At 39.6% G+C, this 18,050-nt stretch overlaps 1 protein-coding gene across 1 annotated transcript in view; it reads right to left on the bottom strand.

The window, feature by feature from the left end:
- The window catches only part of LOC106568343 (calcium/calmodulin-dependent protein kinase type IV), a 32,437-nt gene extending 16,839 nt beyond the window's left edge, over nucleotides 1-15,598 (bottom strand). Inside the window, exons 1-2 of the mRNA XM_014138606.3 lie at nucleotides 15,549-15,598; nucleotides 15,216-15,442 (exon numbers count right to left, since the gene is read on the bottom strand). Of these exons, the coding sequence (XP_013994081.1) occupies nucleotides 15,216-15,337 (122 nt within the window). The 5' untranslated portion in view covers nucleotides 15,338-15,442; nucleotides 15,549-15,598. The remainder of the gene's footprint in view (nucleotides 1-15,215; nucleotides 15,443-15,548) is intronic.
- Nucleotides 15,599-18,050: the final 2,452 nt, after the last annotated feature.

Genomic DNA, 18,050 nt, shown 5'->3' with positions numbered 1-18,050 from the left:
CTTCCCCCTTTTTTCTCCAAACATAACGATGGAGACCAGAGGACATTTCTTCAAAAAGTACGATCTTTGTCCCCATGTGCAGTTGCAAACCGTAGTCTGGCTTTTTTATGGCAGTTTTGGAGCAGTGGCTTCTTCCTTGCTCAGGTTATGTCGATATAGGACTCATTTTACTGTGGATATAGATACATTTGTAACTGTTTCCTCCAGCATCTTCACAAGGTCCTTTGCTGTTGTTCTGGGATTGATTTGCACTTTTCGCACCAAAGTACATTCATCTCTAGGAGACAGAATGTTTCTTTTTCCTGAGCAGTATGATGGCTGCGTGGTCCCATGGTGTTTATACTTGCGTACTATTGTTTGTACAGATGAACGTGGTATCTTCAGGCGTTTGGAAATTGCTCCCAAGGATGAACTAGACTTGTGGAGGTCTACAATTTGTTTTCTGAGGTCTTGGCTGATTTGTTTTGATTTCCCATGATGTCAAGCAAAGAGGCACTGAGTTTGAAAGTAGGCCTTGAAATATATCCACAGGAACACCTCCGATTGACTAAAATGATGTCAATTAGCCTATCAGAAGCTTCTAAAGCCATTGTCATTGACTTGTGTGTAGGTGGCACGGAGGTCAGGCGCAGGAGAAACCAACTTGGTATAACTGGAGTAGTTTAATTTATATAAAACAAACTCCAAGAAACCAACGTACATAAAAATAAACATGGGTAAACTAACCCATCGCACACCTATACAAAATACACGAACACATAACCACAAACAATCTCCGACAAAGACATGAGAGGAAACAGAGGGTTAAATACACAGCATGTAATGAATGGGATTGGAACCAGGTGTGTAGGAAGACAAGACAAAACCAATGGAAAATTAAAAATGGATCAATGATGGCTAGAAGACCGGTGACGTCGACCGCCGAGCACCACCCGAACAAGGAGGGGCATCGACTTCGGCAGAAGTCGTGACAGCCATGACATTATTTTCTGGAATTTTCCAAGCTGTTTAAAGGCATAGTCAATTTGGTGTATGTAAACTTCTGACCCACTGGAATTGTGATACAGTGATTTATATGTGAAATAATCTGTCTGTAAACAACTGTTGGAAAAATTACCTGTGTCATGAACAAAGTAGATGTCCTAACTGACTTGCCAACACTATAGTTTGTTAACAAGAAATTTGTGGAGTGGTTGAAAAACGAGTTTTAATGACTTCAACATAAGTGTATGTAAACTTCCCACTTCAACTGTAACTATCAGATTGTTCTTCAACATCAAGGCCAGAGAGCTCCATCCCAGATCATCAGTGATGAGTTCCAGTAATCGACTAATGGATCATATTCATCATTCTGGAATGGCCATATCCATCCACAGCACCAAGATAACATCAGAATGGGTTTATTGGGGGGAAATCTGCAAAAGTAAGTCACACTGAAAGTAGGACATTTAGTAGCAATGAACAAGACAAACTCATATAGCTAATCCCATAAACAAATGTATATAGCAAATCCCATAAACAAGCTCCTATAGCTAATCCCATAAACAAACTCATATAGCTAATCCCATAAACAAGCTCATAAAACTAATCCCATAAACAACGTCATATAGCTAATCCCATGAACAGGCTCCAATATCTAATCCCAAGAACTCAAAATGCAACAGTACTTTAGGTGGGACAATATTGCATTTAGGAGGGAATAAAAGAAAACCCGACCCTAGGCAAAAGCAGTGACATTGATACATTGTGGGAGGCAACAAGTATGCCTAGGGAGACTAAATAAAAGTGGGCTCAATTGTTTGAAATGTGAATGTTTGTCATACTCCTTTATTTTAAGGGATCTTCATTTAATTCTCTACAAAAATCTTAATATGGTACAAATTAGATGAGTTAAGATAAGAACTGTCTATGAAGAGGATGACACAGACAAAAGGATTTTTATTTATTTATTTTATTATATTTATTTTATTTAACCGTTAGTTAACTACGCACTAGGATAATAATAATAAAGCATCTGCAATCTGAATGGCATAATACGATTCCCCCTGGAAACTACACTGACCTCACCCTCTTCAGTTAATAAGTGACAGGCAGAATCCAATCCCATTTATATCTCCATTATGAAGTGAGACAAATGTCGGACAAGTGGAATATGATGACTGCAAATGTCACTCGCAACCTAAGATATCGACAACCTTATTTCAGATGCCCATTGTTTAAAATAAATGTCTCATTAATCTTTTACACAATTGATGGTTGTCGTCCTCACAAGGACTGTACAGGATTAGTGCCTGTCATGTGGCTTTACACAGCATGAATGAAAATAACAAATGAACTTCAATTGAAAAAAATGACTGGTTCTTTTCAATCTTAGTTATTTGAATTTAACTAATGCAGAGCTTTTACAAAATTAATTTGTCGTAAAGTGCATTACAGCAAACAAGGCCTAAACCCCCAAGAGAGATTTATATTATTAATGCTACTCAACAATATGACTATGTAACTACAACTGTAGAAGTTATACCGATTGAATGGAATTCGAATAAACCCTCAAGGTTTTCTAAACCAACAAAACAAGTATTCTGAATGAAGGCACATCTTTGCTGTTGCAGCTCATTGCTGCCTGCCTTTAAATTACACAAGCTGCTCCTGTTTCAGTGTTGTACTCACACAGCATTATGTAATCCCAGAAGAGATGCTGCTGCTCCTCTCAGGAGCAAGACGAGCTACATTCATGCATTCAGCTGGGGCCACTGCCTGTCTGCTCAGACACAGAGCCAAATAGCTTCCCTCTGGACTCTGATTGAGAATGCTCAAAGTCCAAAACTTTAACTGTGTGTGATGGTATAACTGGGGCTAGGAGTTATTCCAGACCACGTGAATTGAGCATGGAAAAACTCGAGCCCTAGGTAGGTAACCCATAATGATTCCTGATCAGAGTAAACACCTGGCCCTAGTGATGGTATAAGTGCTCTACCCAGAGACATGTCAAGCTACAGTTGAAGTCGGAAGTCTACATACACCTTAGCCAAATACATTTAAACTCAGTTTTTCACAATTCCTGACATTTAATCCTAGTAAAAATTCCCTGTTTTAGGTCAGTTAGGATCACCACTTTATTTTAAGAATGTGAAATGTAAGAATAATAGTAGAGAGAATTATTTATTTCAGCTTTGATTTCTTTCATCACATTCCCAGTGGGTCAGAAGTTTACATACACTCAATTAGTATTTGGTAACATTGCCTTTAAATTGTTTAACTTTGGTCAAACTTTTCAGTTAGCCTTCCACAAGCTTCCCACAATAAGTTGGGTGAATTGTGGCCCATTCCTCCTGACAGAGCTGTGGAACTGAGTCAGTTCTGCCCACAATGTTTCTACAGGATTGAGGTCAGGGCTTTGGAATGGCCAGTCCAATACCTTGACTTTGTTGTCCTTAAGCCATTTTGCCATAACTTTGGAAGTATGCTTGGGATCATTGTCCATTTGGAAGAACCATTTGTGACCAAGCTTGAACTTTCTGACTGATGTCTTGAGATGTTGCTTCAATATATCCACACAATTTTCCTACCTCATGATGCCATCTATTTTGTTAAGTGCACCAGTCTCTCCTGCAGCAAAGCACCCCACAACATGATGCTGCCACCCCCGTGCTTCACTGTTGGGATGGTGTTCTCGGCTTGCAAGCCTCCCCCTTTTTCCTCAAACATAACGGTGGTCATTATGGCCAAACAGTTCTATTTTTGTTTCATTAGACCAGAGGACATTTCTTCAAAAAGTACGATCTTTGTCCCCATGTGCAGTTGCAAACCGTAGTCTGGCTTTTCTTATGGCGCTTTTGGAGCTGAGCTGCCTTTCAGGTTATGTCGATATATAACTCGTTTTACTGTGGATATAGATACTTTTGTACCTGTTTCCTCCAACATCTTCACAAGGTCCTTTGCTGTTGTTCTGGGATTGATTTGCACTTTTCGCACCAAAGTACGTTTATCTCTAGGAGACAGAACGCGTCTCCTTCCTGAGCGGTATGACGGCTGCATGGTCCCATGGTGTTTATGCTTGCGTGCTATTGTTTGTACAGATGAACGTGGTACCTTCAGGCATTTGGAAATTGCTCCCAAGGATGAACCAGGCTTGTGGAGCTCTACCATTTTTTCTTGGCTGATTTGTTTTGATTTTCCCATGATGTCAAGCAAAGAGGCACTGAGTTTGAAGGTAGGCCTTGAAATATATCCACAGGTACACCTCCAATTGACTAAAATGATGTCAATTAGCCTATCAGAAGCTTCTAAAGCCACAACATTATTTTCTGGAATTTTCCAAGCTGTTTAAAGTTTTAATGACTCCAACCTAAGTTTATGTAAACTTCCGACTTCAACTGTATATGTTCAACATTGAACTCGCCAGTGCTAAGAGATATTTCGTCAAGCTTGCAGGCATATAGTTAGTCTGATCACACACCAGACATTAACACATCGGCCTCACCTTACAAAGTGTAAGACCCCCTATAGTAACAATCAGGTTTTTGGTATTGTAAACTCATGTAGGCTAAACCCATCTGAGCCAACAGGGATAGCCTATATTAAACTTTAAGTATAATGCAATGGGCTCTTTTTTCGGCTGGCGTTTAGGCGGCGCTAGTGTCACACGCACGTTACTTTGCAATTTCGTCTCACCTGTTGGGAGAGGGGCATTCTTCTTACCAAACCACATGACCTCCAAAACAAAGGTCATGTGATTTGGTAAGAAGAATGCCCCTCTCCCCACAGGTGTGATTACTACCTCTGATGGTTTAGAGCTTGAGGTAGTCACCTCATACAAGTATTTGGGAGTATGGCAAGACAGTACACTGTCCGGCTCTCAAGACATATCAAATCTGCAGGCTAAAGTTAAATCTAGACTTCGTTACCTCTATCGTAATCGCTCCTCTTTCACCCCAGCTGCCAAACTAACCCAGATTCAGATGACAGATGACCATCCTACCCATGCTAGATTACGGAGACATAATTTATAGATCGGCAGGTAAGGGTGCTCTAGAGCGGCTAGATGTTCTTTACCATTCAGCCATCAGATTTTCCACCAATGCTACTTATAGGACACATCACTTCACTCTATACTCTGTAAACTGGTCATCTCTGTATACCCGTTGAAAGACCCACTGGTTGATGTTTGTTTATAAAACCCTCTTATGCCTCACTCCCCCCTATCTGAGATATCTTCTGCAGCCTTCATCCTCCACATACAACACCCGTTCTGCCAGTCACATTCTGTTAAAGGTCCCCAAAGCACACACATCTTTTCAGTTCGCTGCAGCTAGCGACTGGAACAAGCTGCAAAAACACTCAAACTGGACAGTTTTATCTCAATCTCTTCATTCAAAGACTCAATCATCAACACTCTTACTGACAGTTGTGGCTGCTTTGCGTGATGTATTGTTGTCTCTACCTTCTTGCCCTTTGTGCTGTTGTCTGTGCCCAATAATGTTTGTACCCTGTTTTATGCTGCTATCATGTTGTGCTGCTGCCATTTTGTGTTGCTACCATGTTGTTGTCATGTTGTGTAGCTACCATGCTATGCTGTTGTCTTAGGTCTCTCTTTATGTAGTGTTGTGTTGTCTCTCTTGTCGTGATGTGTGTTTTGTCCTATATTTGTATTTTTCATCCCAGCCTCTGTCCCCGCAGGAGGCCTTTGCCTTTTGGTAGGCCGTCATTGTAAATAAGAATTTGTTCTTAACTGACTTGCCTAGTTAAATAAAGGTTAAATAAAAATACAAAAATGTAAAAACTGGTGCACCAGCATTTTCCAGCCCTAACGCCAGGTTTGGCAATTGACAGGGGTGTGGAAATATTTGAGGTGTGTCCTTAAAAACATGATCCAAAGTGCTATTTTCAGGCAGCGCATGTAGGGATATTTAAGACCAACCAAAAGCTAGTTTTAGCGGTAACATAGTTGGTTATGGCATGATGCACACTGCCCATATGCGCATGGAACAATATGTGATATGGGGCCTGTATACTTCGTATTTATAAACATAAAACACTCATGCTTCTTCCCCATTTCATTTTATTTGATTAAAAACCAAGCATAGCCTCCCCTACTCTCAATTAAGTCTGTTTTCTTTTTGTCCTGCCCAATGCAATCAAGTAGGCTAGTCAAGACCGTCAATAAAGGGTTTGGCTCCTGAGACCACTTGGAAAGAAATCTTAATCACCAAAGCATTATTAAAATATCAAGTTTGAGAGGATTAAAACAGTGAGCTGACATTCCATTTTTATCTACTGTATGTATTGTAGGCAGGCCTACATTATTTTAGCAATGCTTGTAACATCTGCTTCCAACTCACACCCTCAAACATGTAGATCCTCTGAATGCAGCTCATTCCAGATCCCAATCACCTGAATTCTGATCACCTGTTCACACACCTGTATGTCATTATCACACACTATTTAGTTCAGTTCTTTGCACCCTATCACTGTGAGGTATTGTTTGTTTTGTGACACATGGCTTTCATTTCACGTGAATTACTACTCCCGTAACCTTGTACTTAGAAGTTATTTTCCTGTAACAGTTTTCCATATTTTTTTAAACCCTAGGCCTACTATACCGAAGGCTGGTTCAACAGCAATGCATGTGTCTTTTTTTATGCTGCCGATTTTGTCATTACATTTTACATGTATTTATTGTTGTTGAAAAAACAAACAGCTTGTTTTTTGTTTAATTTGATTAAAACCAAACTTATTAGAATCTTTCACTGTCCTGGTTTTATGGTGAGAATGTCTGTGGCACGCATGCAATGCAACTTCTGGAGAAGTGTGAATGCGATCTGTAAGATGGTTCCAATTTGTATATAAAACATATTTGGGAGCAGTATAACGGTGAGTGGACATTCTCCCTTTCTCTTTATATTGGATCTTTGTTCAGCAACTGAAAAGTTTGGATGTCTGTAAAACATATTTCATTGTATATGCCCACAGGAAGAAATGATGGTGCCTGTAAGTGTATTTAGACAGCCTATTTAAAATAAGTTGTTTTGTTAAGAATTTGATTCAAATTATTTGCTCTCTTTTTAGGCCTTATCAATAATGAATGAAATCTTTCTTATTGACAACGTTTGGCATGTCCATGCTCAGCCATAATGTAATTTACAGTAGGTCTAGCCCCTATATCAGTGTGAATGCTATTGAAGACATGCAATTACTTAGAACAATGTGGATTGCAGATGGTTCAAATGAACATATTTAGCAAAGATGGGATATGTCTACATTGTATTATTTTGTTTCTGTAAGCTGTTTAACAAACTACAAAGGACTAACATTGGAAATGGAGTTGATTCTAAGGCAATACATAAAAGACCGTGAAGGAACCACATATTTAGCCATGGAGCACTTTCTGATTGGCCAGTGAGGGGCCAAGCCTCAACACACCCACAACTTGTTTATTCGTCAAAGCTCAGCCCTTTCGCCCTGCCAGCAACTGCACCGATAATTCTGGTTGTGAAAATAGCCCAAAATATTTCTGACACTCCCCGAATCTATAGCGCTACTGCCAGCGCTTAAAGTTACCATTGCGTTAGGTTTGTTAAAATATAGCCCTATATCCCCTATTTCCTGTCAGCTAAATTAATTACCAACTTTAATTAATTCTAACTCCACAGGGCACCATCTCTCTGCTCACAACAGACAACAGACGGCTTCATCCCATTTCAACAGCATGGGAAGCAGAAGCAGCTCCATATGGGTCTTCTGTAGATGGCTCTAATTTCCCCTGATCCTATGCATTAGATTCCCTCTCTCTCTATTACATATCCCTGATTAGGGCTCAGTGGCAGATCCTTAAGCACAGCTGTTGTCCCGATGCTATCAGACTGCCTTGTATAGTACAATTCATTATGAATACGGAATGGGGCTCTTATAGATCCTGCAGCAGAGACAGAGACATATAATGCAGTGCAAGTGAACGATCAGTAATGCACCTTTGGTTTAGACTGTAGTCCTAAACCTCAAGCAGCACACCTCATATTACGATACTATATGATAATATTGAATGTACTTCATTGAAACACAGCCTGCCCTATTGTATGTTTCCATATCTCACCCTCTCTCCGAAGGTTAGGGGTAAACAAAAGCAAATAAAATAACACATGCAACAATCCACATTGTCTCAATATATGCTGTCACCAGACCACCAAAATGTATCTGTTATAATCTGCTATGAAATCATAAACATGTGCTGCTGCTGGTGTCTCACAGTGTCATTGTCTAGAGATTGATTCGGTAGTAGGTGACATCCACATTGCTCTTATGAAATCCACAGAGTGTCTCAAATGAGGACAATATGTTAATTTTGCCGCTATGACTCATGAGCAAAAGTGATGAGGGAATTATTTGTATCTATTGTTCATGCTTTGAAAGTGTTGACAGTTCTACAGCAATGTGCTATGAAGTTAAACATTTTCCAAATGGACCACGGTCATAAATAACAATTATCGGTATAATAAAAATGGAAATGGACAGTATATATACAGAGCCTTCAGAAAGTATTCACACACCTTGACTTTTTCTATATTACAAAGTGGGATTAAAGGTGGGATAAAAATACATTTTTTGTCATTTTTTGTCAACGATCTACACAAAATGCTCTAATGTCAAAGTGGAAGGAAAATTATAACATTTGTAAAACATTTAAGAAAAATAAAACATATCTTGATTACATAAGTATTCAAGCCCCTGAGTCAATAAGTGTTAGAATCACCTTTGGCAGCTATTACAGCTGGGTGTCTTTCGGGGTAAATCTCAAAGTGTTTTACACACCTGGATTGTACAATATTTGCACATTATTCTTTAAAAAAAATCTTAAAGCTCTGTCAGTTGTTGATCATTGCTAGACAGCCATTTGCAAGTCTTTCCATCGATTGCCAAGCCGATTTAAGTCAAAGCTGACACTAGGCCCTGGAACATTTAATATCGTCTTGGTAAGCAACTCCAGTGTGTATTTGGCCTTGTGTTTTAGGTTTGGTATTTGGTATTTTATTAGGATCCCCATTAGCTGTTGCGAAAGCAGAAGCTACTCTTCTTGGGGTCTACACAAAACATGAAATATGACATAATACAGAACATTTATAGACAAGAACAGCTCAAGGACAGATCTACATCAATTTAAAAAAGGCACACGTAGCCTACATATCAATGCATACACACAAACTATCTAGGTCAAATAGGGGAGAGGCATTGTTCCGTGAGGTGTTGCTTTATGTGGTTTTTTTAACCAGGTTTGCTGTTCATTTGAGCATTTGAGCAATATGAGATGGAAGGGAGTTTCATGCAATAATGGCTCTATATATTACTGTACACTTTCTTGAATTTGTTCTGGATTTGGGGACTGTGAAAAGACCCCTGATGGAATGTCTGATGGGTGTGTGTCAGAGCTGTGTGTAAGTTGACTATGCAAAGAAATTGGGATTTTCAACATATTAATGTTTCTTATAAAAAGAAGTGATGCAGTCAGTCTCTCCTCACCTCTTAGCCAAGAAAGACTGCCATGCATAGTATTTATATCAGCCCTCTAATCAAGACGTGCCACTCTGTTCTGGGCCAGCTGCAGCTTAACTAGGTCTCTCCTTGCAGCACTCGACCACACGACTGGACAATAATCAAGATAAGACAAAACTATAGCCTGCAGAACTTGCTTTCTGGAATGTGATGTCAAAAAAGCAGAGCATCTCTTTATTACGGACAGACCTCTCCAAATCTTTAAAACCATTGAATCTATATGTTTTGACCATGACAATTTACAATCTAAGGTAACACCAAGTAATTTAGTCTCCTGAACTTGTTCAACAGCAACACCATTCATTACCAGATTCATCTGAGGTCTACAACTTAGGGAATGATTTGTACCAAATACAATGCTCTTAGTTTTCGTTTATTACTGGCCACCCATTCCAAAACAGACTGCTACTCTTTGTTAAGGGTTCCAGTGACTTCATTAGCTGTGGTTGCTGATGTGTATATGGTTGAATCATTAGCATACATGGACACACATGCTTTGTTTAATGTCAATGGCAGGTCATTGGTAAAAATAGAAAAGAGTAGTGGGCCTAGAGAGCTGCCCTGCGGTACACCACACTTTACATGTTTGACATTAGAGAAGCTTCCATTAAAGAAAACCCTTTACGTTCTATTAGATAGATAGCCTGAATCCGCAATATGGCAGAGGTTGAAAAGCCATAACACATACGTTTTCTCAACAACAGGTTATGGTCAATAGTATCAAAGACTGCACAGAAATATCATTGATCTTGGCTTCATAATACAGTTTATTCTTCTTTTTGTTGAGTTTAATCACATAATTTCACCATTTGCAGTAAGTCAGCCAGACAGATCAAATGAATTATCTAAGTGAGTCTCAGAAATTGATCATACATGAATGTTATCTGATGTTAGTAAGTTATTGATTGCGTGAACTGTATTTTTAAGGCTACATATATTAATATGGGCTACCCTTTCTTGGGTAGCTTATCAGAGATAGACATAATATGGAAAAGAGAAAACAAAGCAAGAAAAAATATATACATTCAGAAGTCCATTTATTAGTTGGTGTGTGTGTGTGCTGCGGGGTTGAAGCTACAAACCCATAAGCTTAGCACTCTCATCCCTTCCAGGCTTTTGGGAGGGAGGGTGGACAATGAGCCTGTCATAGTGGATGTAAGCAATGTCCCAACACGCTCTGGCAGCTTTCATGGCTGGGATAAGTTATTTCCTGTTCTGGCGCACAGCTTCAGGATAGTCCTCGTTGAGGAAGATATACATTCCTCTCCAGTTCTTTGCTCTTTCCAGAAGAGCTACCTTGTCCTTGAACTTCAGGAACTTGACCACTATCGGCCTGGGCCTGTCACCTGGGCCGGTTTTCCAGTTCTGAGGGCGCACTCCATCACAATCTTCCTGTGATCCATCTTCAGTTTCTCTGAGATCATTTCCCTCACTTTGTCCTCAGACTCCATCCAGGTCTCATGTGGAGACTCTGCAATTCCGTCCACAACCATGTTTTTCGCCTTGATTGTCCCTCGAGATAATCAGATTTCTCTGTCATTGTTATCATGGATTCACATACAGAACTGAAGTCCTCTCTCAATGACTTGCAGATTGCTGTCATCTTGCCGTCCTCTTGTTTAAACTCATCGAGCTGACCCTGGGAGAACTGCAAACTGTTCTTCAGGTTAGCTTAAAATATCCTTCACCTGTGATAGACAGACAACACTGTCCCCAATGGTAGTCTCACCAGCTTTGGTCTTTGCCATGTTAGTAATGTAGGTTACTCTGTTACCCTTCGCAGTTCCATACAACAACAAACAGCAGGGGTCTAGACAGCTACAAGCCCGGGACAATCCGCGGTCCCAGCTACAAAGGCTAACCAGTTTGCAGGCTGCGTTCAAGCCCTGAAGAAAACCCTGCTAGCTTGATAGGCTGCTAGCTAGCAGCTAGGCTAGCTGCTACGCCAAACAACTCCTCAGACCTGGCCTTGGTTGGCAGGATCACTGGACAGATAGTAGCAGTCCCAGAAACTGATGCCAAGCGCATCACGGGATCCAAACTCAAAAGGTAGCTAGCAACTAAGAAACTTTTCAAGAAACTTTCAAAACTTTCCAAAACAACAAACCGATCTCTCCCTCATCCTGCTGAAAGGTGAATTTGGTTATTGTCTCACAGTGTCTGTTGGAAAGCAGACAGAACCAAGTTTTCCTCCTGGATTTTGCCTGTGCATAGCTCTTTTCCGTTTCTTTTTATCCTAAAAGACACCCTAGTCCTCGCAAATGACAATAATACCCATAACATGATGCAGCCACCACTATGCTTGAAAATATGAAGAGTGGTACTTACTGATGTGTTGGATTTGCATCAAACATAACTCTTTGTAATCAGGACATAAAGTTAATTTCTTTGCCATATTTTGCATATTTTTACTTTAGTGCCTAAGTGCAAACAGGATGCAAGTTTTGGAATATTGTTATTCTGTACAGGCTTCATTCTTTTCACTCTGTCACCATTGGCCTAATGGTGAAATCCCTGTCCGGTTTCCTTCCTCTCAGGCAACGGAGATAGGAAGGACACCTGTGTCTTTGTAGTGACTGGGTGTATTGATCATCCAAAGTGTAATTAATAACTTCACCACACTCAAAGGGATAGTCAATGTCTGCTTTTTTCAATCATCTACCAATAGGTGCTCTTCTTTATGAAGCATTGGAAAACCTCCCTGGTCATTGTGGTTAAATCTGTGTTTGAAATTCACTGCTCGACTGAGGGACCTTACAGATCATTGTATGTGTGGTGTACAGAGACGAGGTAGTCATAATAAAAATATTTTTAAACACTATTATTGCACACAGAGTGAGTCCATGCAACTTATATGACTTGTTAAGCACATTTTTACTCCTGAACGGATTTAGGCTTGCCATAACAAAGGGGTTGAATACTTGCTCACTCTCTTCTAATTTTTAATGAATTTGTACAAATGTCTAAAATCATAATTCCACCTTGACATTATGGGGTAATACATTTTAAATTCCCACTAACACGATAACATTTGGAAAAAGTCAAGGGGTGTGAATACTTTCTGAAGACACTGTGTAAACATTACATACAGTTGAAGTCGGAAGTTTACATGTACTTAGGTTGGAGTCATTAAAACTAGTTTTTCAACCACTCCACAAATTTCTTGTTATAGTTTTGGCAAGTCGGTTAGGACATCTACTTTGTGCATGATACAAGTCATTTTTCCAGCAATTGTTTACAGACAGATTATTTGTCACGTCCTGATCAGTAAAGGGGTATTTTGTTATTGTAGTTTGGTCAGGACGTGGCAGGGGGTGTTTGTTTAGAGTGTCTCGGGGTTTGTTGGTCTATGTGCTTATGTAAGAGGGGGTGTTTGTTTAGAGTGTCTCGGGGTTTGTTGGTCTATGTGCTTATGTAAGAGGGGTGTTTGTTTAGAGTGTTCCGGGGTTTTTGGTCTATGTTCTATGTTAGTGTATTTCTATGTTCAGTCTTTCTATTTTATATGTTTAGGGTTTGTTGATTGACCTTCAATTGGAGGCAGCTGTTCCTCGTTGACTCTGATTGAAGGTCCTATGTATAGGGGTGTTTGTGCTATGGGGGTTTGTGGGTAGTTGTTTCCTGTTTTGTGTCTGTGCACCTGACAGGACTGTTTAGTGTCGTTTGTTGTTTTGTATATGTGATTTGTTTGTTTTTTTTCCTTCTTTTGAGTTAATAAAGAAGATGAGTATACACGTTCCCGCTGCACCTTGGTCCAATCCTTACGACGCCCGTTACATTATTTCACTTATAATTCACTGTATCACAATTCCAGTGGGTCAGAAGTTTACATACACTAAATTGACTGTGGCTTTAAACAGCTTGGAAAATTCCAGAAAAGAATGTCATGGCTTTAGAAGCTTCTGATAGGCTAATTGACATCTGATAGGCTAATTGACATTTGAGTCAATTGGAGGTGCTCCTGTGGATGTATTTCAAGGCCTACTTTCAAACTCAGTGCCTCTTTGCTTGACACCCTGAGAAAATCAAAACAAATCAGCCAAGACCTCAGAAAAAAATTGCAGACCTCCACAAGTCTGGTTCATCCTTAGGAGCAATTTCCAAATGCCTGAAGGTACCACGTTCATCTGTACAAACAATAGTACACAAGTATAAACACCATGGGACCACGCAGCTGTCATACTGCTCAGGAAGGAGACGCGTTCTGTCTCCTAGAGATGAATGTACTTTGGTGCGAAAAGTGCAAATCACTCCCAGAACAACAGCAAAGGACCTTGTGAAGATGCTGGAGGAAACAGGTACAAAAGTACCTATATCAACAGTAAAACGAGTCCAATATCGACATAACCTGAAAGGCCACTCAGCAAGGAAGAAGCCACTGCTCCAAAACCGCCATAAAAAAGCCAGACTACGGTTTGCAACTGCACATGGGGACAAAGATCGTACTTTTTGGAGAAATGCCCTCTGGTCTGATGAAACAAAAATATAACTATTTGGCCATAATGACCATCGTTGTGTTTGGAGGAAAAAGGGGGAGGCTTGCAAGCCGAAGAACACCATCCCAACTGTGAAGCACAGGGGTGGCAGCATCATGTTGTGGGGGTGCTTTGATGCAGGAGGGACTGGTGCGCTTCACAAAATAGATGGCATCATGAGGATGGAAAATGGAAATTATGTAGATATATTGAAGCAACATCTCAAGACATCAGTCAGGAAGTTCAAGCTTGGTCGCAAATGGGTCTTCCAAATGGAGAATGACACCAAGCATACTTCCCAAAGTTGTGGCAAAATGGCTTAAGGACAACAAAGTCAAGGTATTGGAGTGGCCATCACAAGGCCCTGACCTCAATCCTGTAAAAAATGTGTGGGCAGATCTGAAAAAGCGTGTGCGAGCAAGGAGGCCTACAAACCTGACTCAGTTACACCAGCTCTGTCAGGAGGAATGGGCCAAAATTCACCCAACTTATTGTGGGAAGCTTGTGGAAGGCTACCTGAAACGTTTGACCCAAGTTAAACAATTTAAAGGCAATGCTACCAAATACTAATTGAGTGTATGTAAACTTCTTTCCCACTGGGAAAGTGATGAAATGAAATAAAAGCTGAAATAAATCATTCTCTCATTTATTCTCACATTTCACATTCTTGAAATAAAGTGGTGATCCTAACTGACCTAAAACTGTTTTTTTACTAGGATTAAATGAAGGAAATTGTGAAAAACTGAGTTTAAATGTATTTGGCTAAGGTGTATGTAAACTTCCAACTTCAACTGTACCTTTAATAACTTTGACAACTATTTGTCAATCCAGTATTTAGATGACAATTACATGCATTGCTAGATTGTTGCTGTAGAATAATAGTTTCATTTAGCCAAAGCATCAGGGGATAAGCAGGAAATTGTGGTAACCCACTGCACTCTCTTTCTCCGGTGTGTATTTGAGAGAGAGAGAAAGAGAGAGAGGGGAGGAGGGAGGGAGAGTCAGTGTGTAGATGATATTTCCATTGAAAACAACAAAATAGAGGTAATTCATTAGATGCAATACCATTTACTGTATCCTTAGATCACGTTTACTAAGTAGCCCAATACATTTTTAGAACTATAGATTAGACCATAAAACACTAGCAGTCAAAACATGAGAACCCTGAGTACAGTACCCGTACAGAGATACGCTCACCGTCCCAATTCGGACTCCAACTCATAGTAGTCAGCCAGGGTCTCCTTCTTCGATCCATCTATCCAGTAGTCTGGAGCAGGGGATGCCCCTGCTCTGGACGAGGGTATAGTGACTTTACGCATCACCAGCTAGCCAGACGGATTCAAGTATCTTGACAGCTCTTCTCCCCTGCTGCGATACAAGGCTTGACTCAGTTACAGTGGTGTGAAGAAAAGCGAATTTGGAACCTTCAAAAACAAACCCGTATGGAAGAATATAAACATCAGTTACAGTACTATTTGAAGGACTGGGTAACGTAGTGAATGAAATTGGTGCTAAATGCATATTACTCACAGCCACTAGCCTGCTTCGCTACCATAATGCAAGTGTACTGGAAAGGCAAGTATACAGAGAGGAGTCTGCGTTTGAGGTTTCCACTGGGTCTTACTGTCGCCGGGTTAACATCCAAAAACATTTTAGTTATCTTTACCTGAGGTCACAATCAAGTACATAATGTTTGTTACCATAATCATTGTGGTGCTTTTTATAACACATAAATACCATTTTAACTATGTAATTATATCGTCATTATTTCCACAAAAATGTGTATATTGTGAGAGGGCCAAATAATTATTTTTAAAATACAGATTTTCCAGCCGTACAATAAACAGGAAATATTTGAATTTGTCTTTTAAAAATAATTAATACTGACAAATAACAGAAATGCAATTGATGCTCAGTAAATAACATTCTTATCTTTCAATGATAACACTTCCATATTTGTTGAAGATGCAAGACATCTGAGTAAGATGTACGTACAGTGCCTTCAGAAAGTATTCATACACCTAGACTTATTCCACATGTTGTTGCAGCCGGAATTTAAAATAGATTAATACAAATAAAAACATCTCACCCATCTACACACAATACCCCATAATGACAAAGTGAAAACATGTTTTTTGAAATGTTTGCACATTTATTGAAATGAAATATATCTAACTAATATAAGTATTCACACCCCTGAGGCAATACATGTTAGAATCACCTACAACTGTGCGTCTTTCTGGGTAAGTCTAAGAGCTTTGCACATCTGGTTTGTACAACATGTTCAATTCGTTAATCTCTGTCAAGTTGGTTGTTGATCGTTGCTAGATAGCAATTTTCGAGTCTTGCCATAGATTTTCAAGCTGATTTAAGTCCAAACTGTAACTAGGCCACTCAGGAACATTTAATGTAGCCTTGGCAAGCAACTATTTGGACTTGTGTTTTAGGTTATGGTCCTGCTGAAAAGTGAATGTCTGTGTCTTTTGGAAAGCAGACAGAACCAAGTTTTCTAGGATTTTGCCTGTGCTTAGCTCCATTGTTTATTTTTTATCCTAAAAAATCGCTGTAGCCATTGCCGATAGCAAGCATACCCATAACATGATGCAGCCACCACCACGCTTGAACAAAATGAAGAGTGGTAATCAGTGATGTGTTGGATTTGCCCCAAATAGAAGGATTTGTATTCAAGGACATAAAGTACATTTCTTTGCCAATTTTTTTTGCAGTTTTACTTTAGTGCCTAAATGCAAACAGGATGCATGTTTTGGAATATTGATATTCTGTACAGGCTTACTTATTTTCACTCTGTCATTTTGGTTAGTATTGTGGAGTAACTACAATGTTGCTGATCCATCCTGTTTTCTCATATCACAGCAATTCAACTCTGTTTTAAAGTCATCATTGGCGTCATCATGAAATTCCTGAGCCGTTTCCTTCCTCTCCGGGAACTGAGTTAGGAAGGACACCTGTATCTTTGTAGTGACTGGGTGTATTGATACCACAGGAGGTTGGTGGTACCTTAATTGGGGAGAATGGGCTCGTGGTAATGAGTGGAGCGGAATGGTATCAAATACATCAAACACAGTTCCCAGGTCTTTGATGCCGTTCCATTTGCTCTGTTCCGGCCATTATTAATAAATGCTTTCTTCATTTTTACCCATCTGCCAATAGGTGCCCTTCCTTGCAAGGCATTGGAAAACCTTGCTGGTCTTTGTTGTTGAATCGGTGTTTAAAATTCACTGCTCAACTGAGGGACCTTTTAGATAATTGTGTGTGGGGTATAGAAATGAGGTACTCATTCAAAAAGTACCATCATTGCACACAGAGAAATCCATTCAACTTGTGAACCACATTTTTACTCCTGAACATATTTAGGCTTGCCATAACAAAGGGGTTGAACACTTATTGACTCAAGACATTTCAGCTTTTCATTTTTTATTAATTTGTAAAAATGTCTAAAAACATAATTCTACATTACGGGGTATTGTGTGTAGGGCAATGGAAATGTCATGTAATACATAAAATAATAGTTAACTGTTTTATCTTCCTTACCCTCAAAACACATTCAAATGAAGGGCTTGTCTAACCCTCTGTCCCAAGCCCAAACCCTGCATAGCTGGTCATCCTCTAGGACTCCAGCAAAGCTTAGCTACAGAGGGGGACACAGACACCATCTGATCCACTACCTGCTCTGTCGTTGTGAGACAAAAACTATAATCCCCAACAGGACTGTGAAAATATATGTACATGTACACATCTATTTTGTCCTCTGTATAATCCTCATTACTATGCTGTGTACCATCGAGACAGCAGGGAACGTCTTAAAATGTGGTAACTCATGCTGAACCAATGAACATCAAATTGTATTAGGGTAAGAACGTAAAGTGAAAACAATCTGGAGTAATACAATACCATCATGTTTATTTTAAAAAAGGTAGTTACATCAGGTTTTGGTCAATCAAGGTTTCATTGAACATCATACTTGTTAGACCATTACAAAAGCATTAGAGCACATAATATATAATATAAAAT

The sequence above is a fragment of the Salmo salar genome, chromosome 13, assembly GCF_965601325.2.
Source record: "Salmo salar chromosome 13, fSalSal1, whole genome shotgun sequence".
Classification (NCBI taxonomy): Eukaryota; Metazoa; Chordata; class Actinopteri; order Salmoniformes; family Salmonidae; genus Salmo; species Salmo salar.
This window is presented reverse-complemented; position numbering and strand designations above follow the sequence as displayed.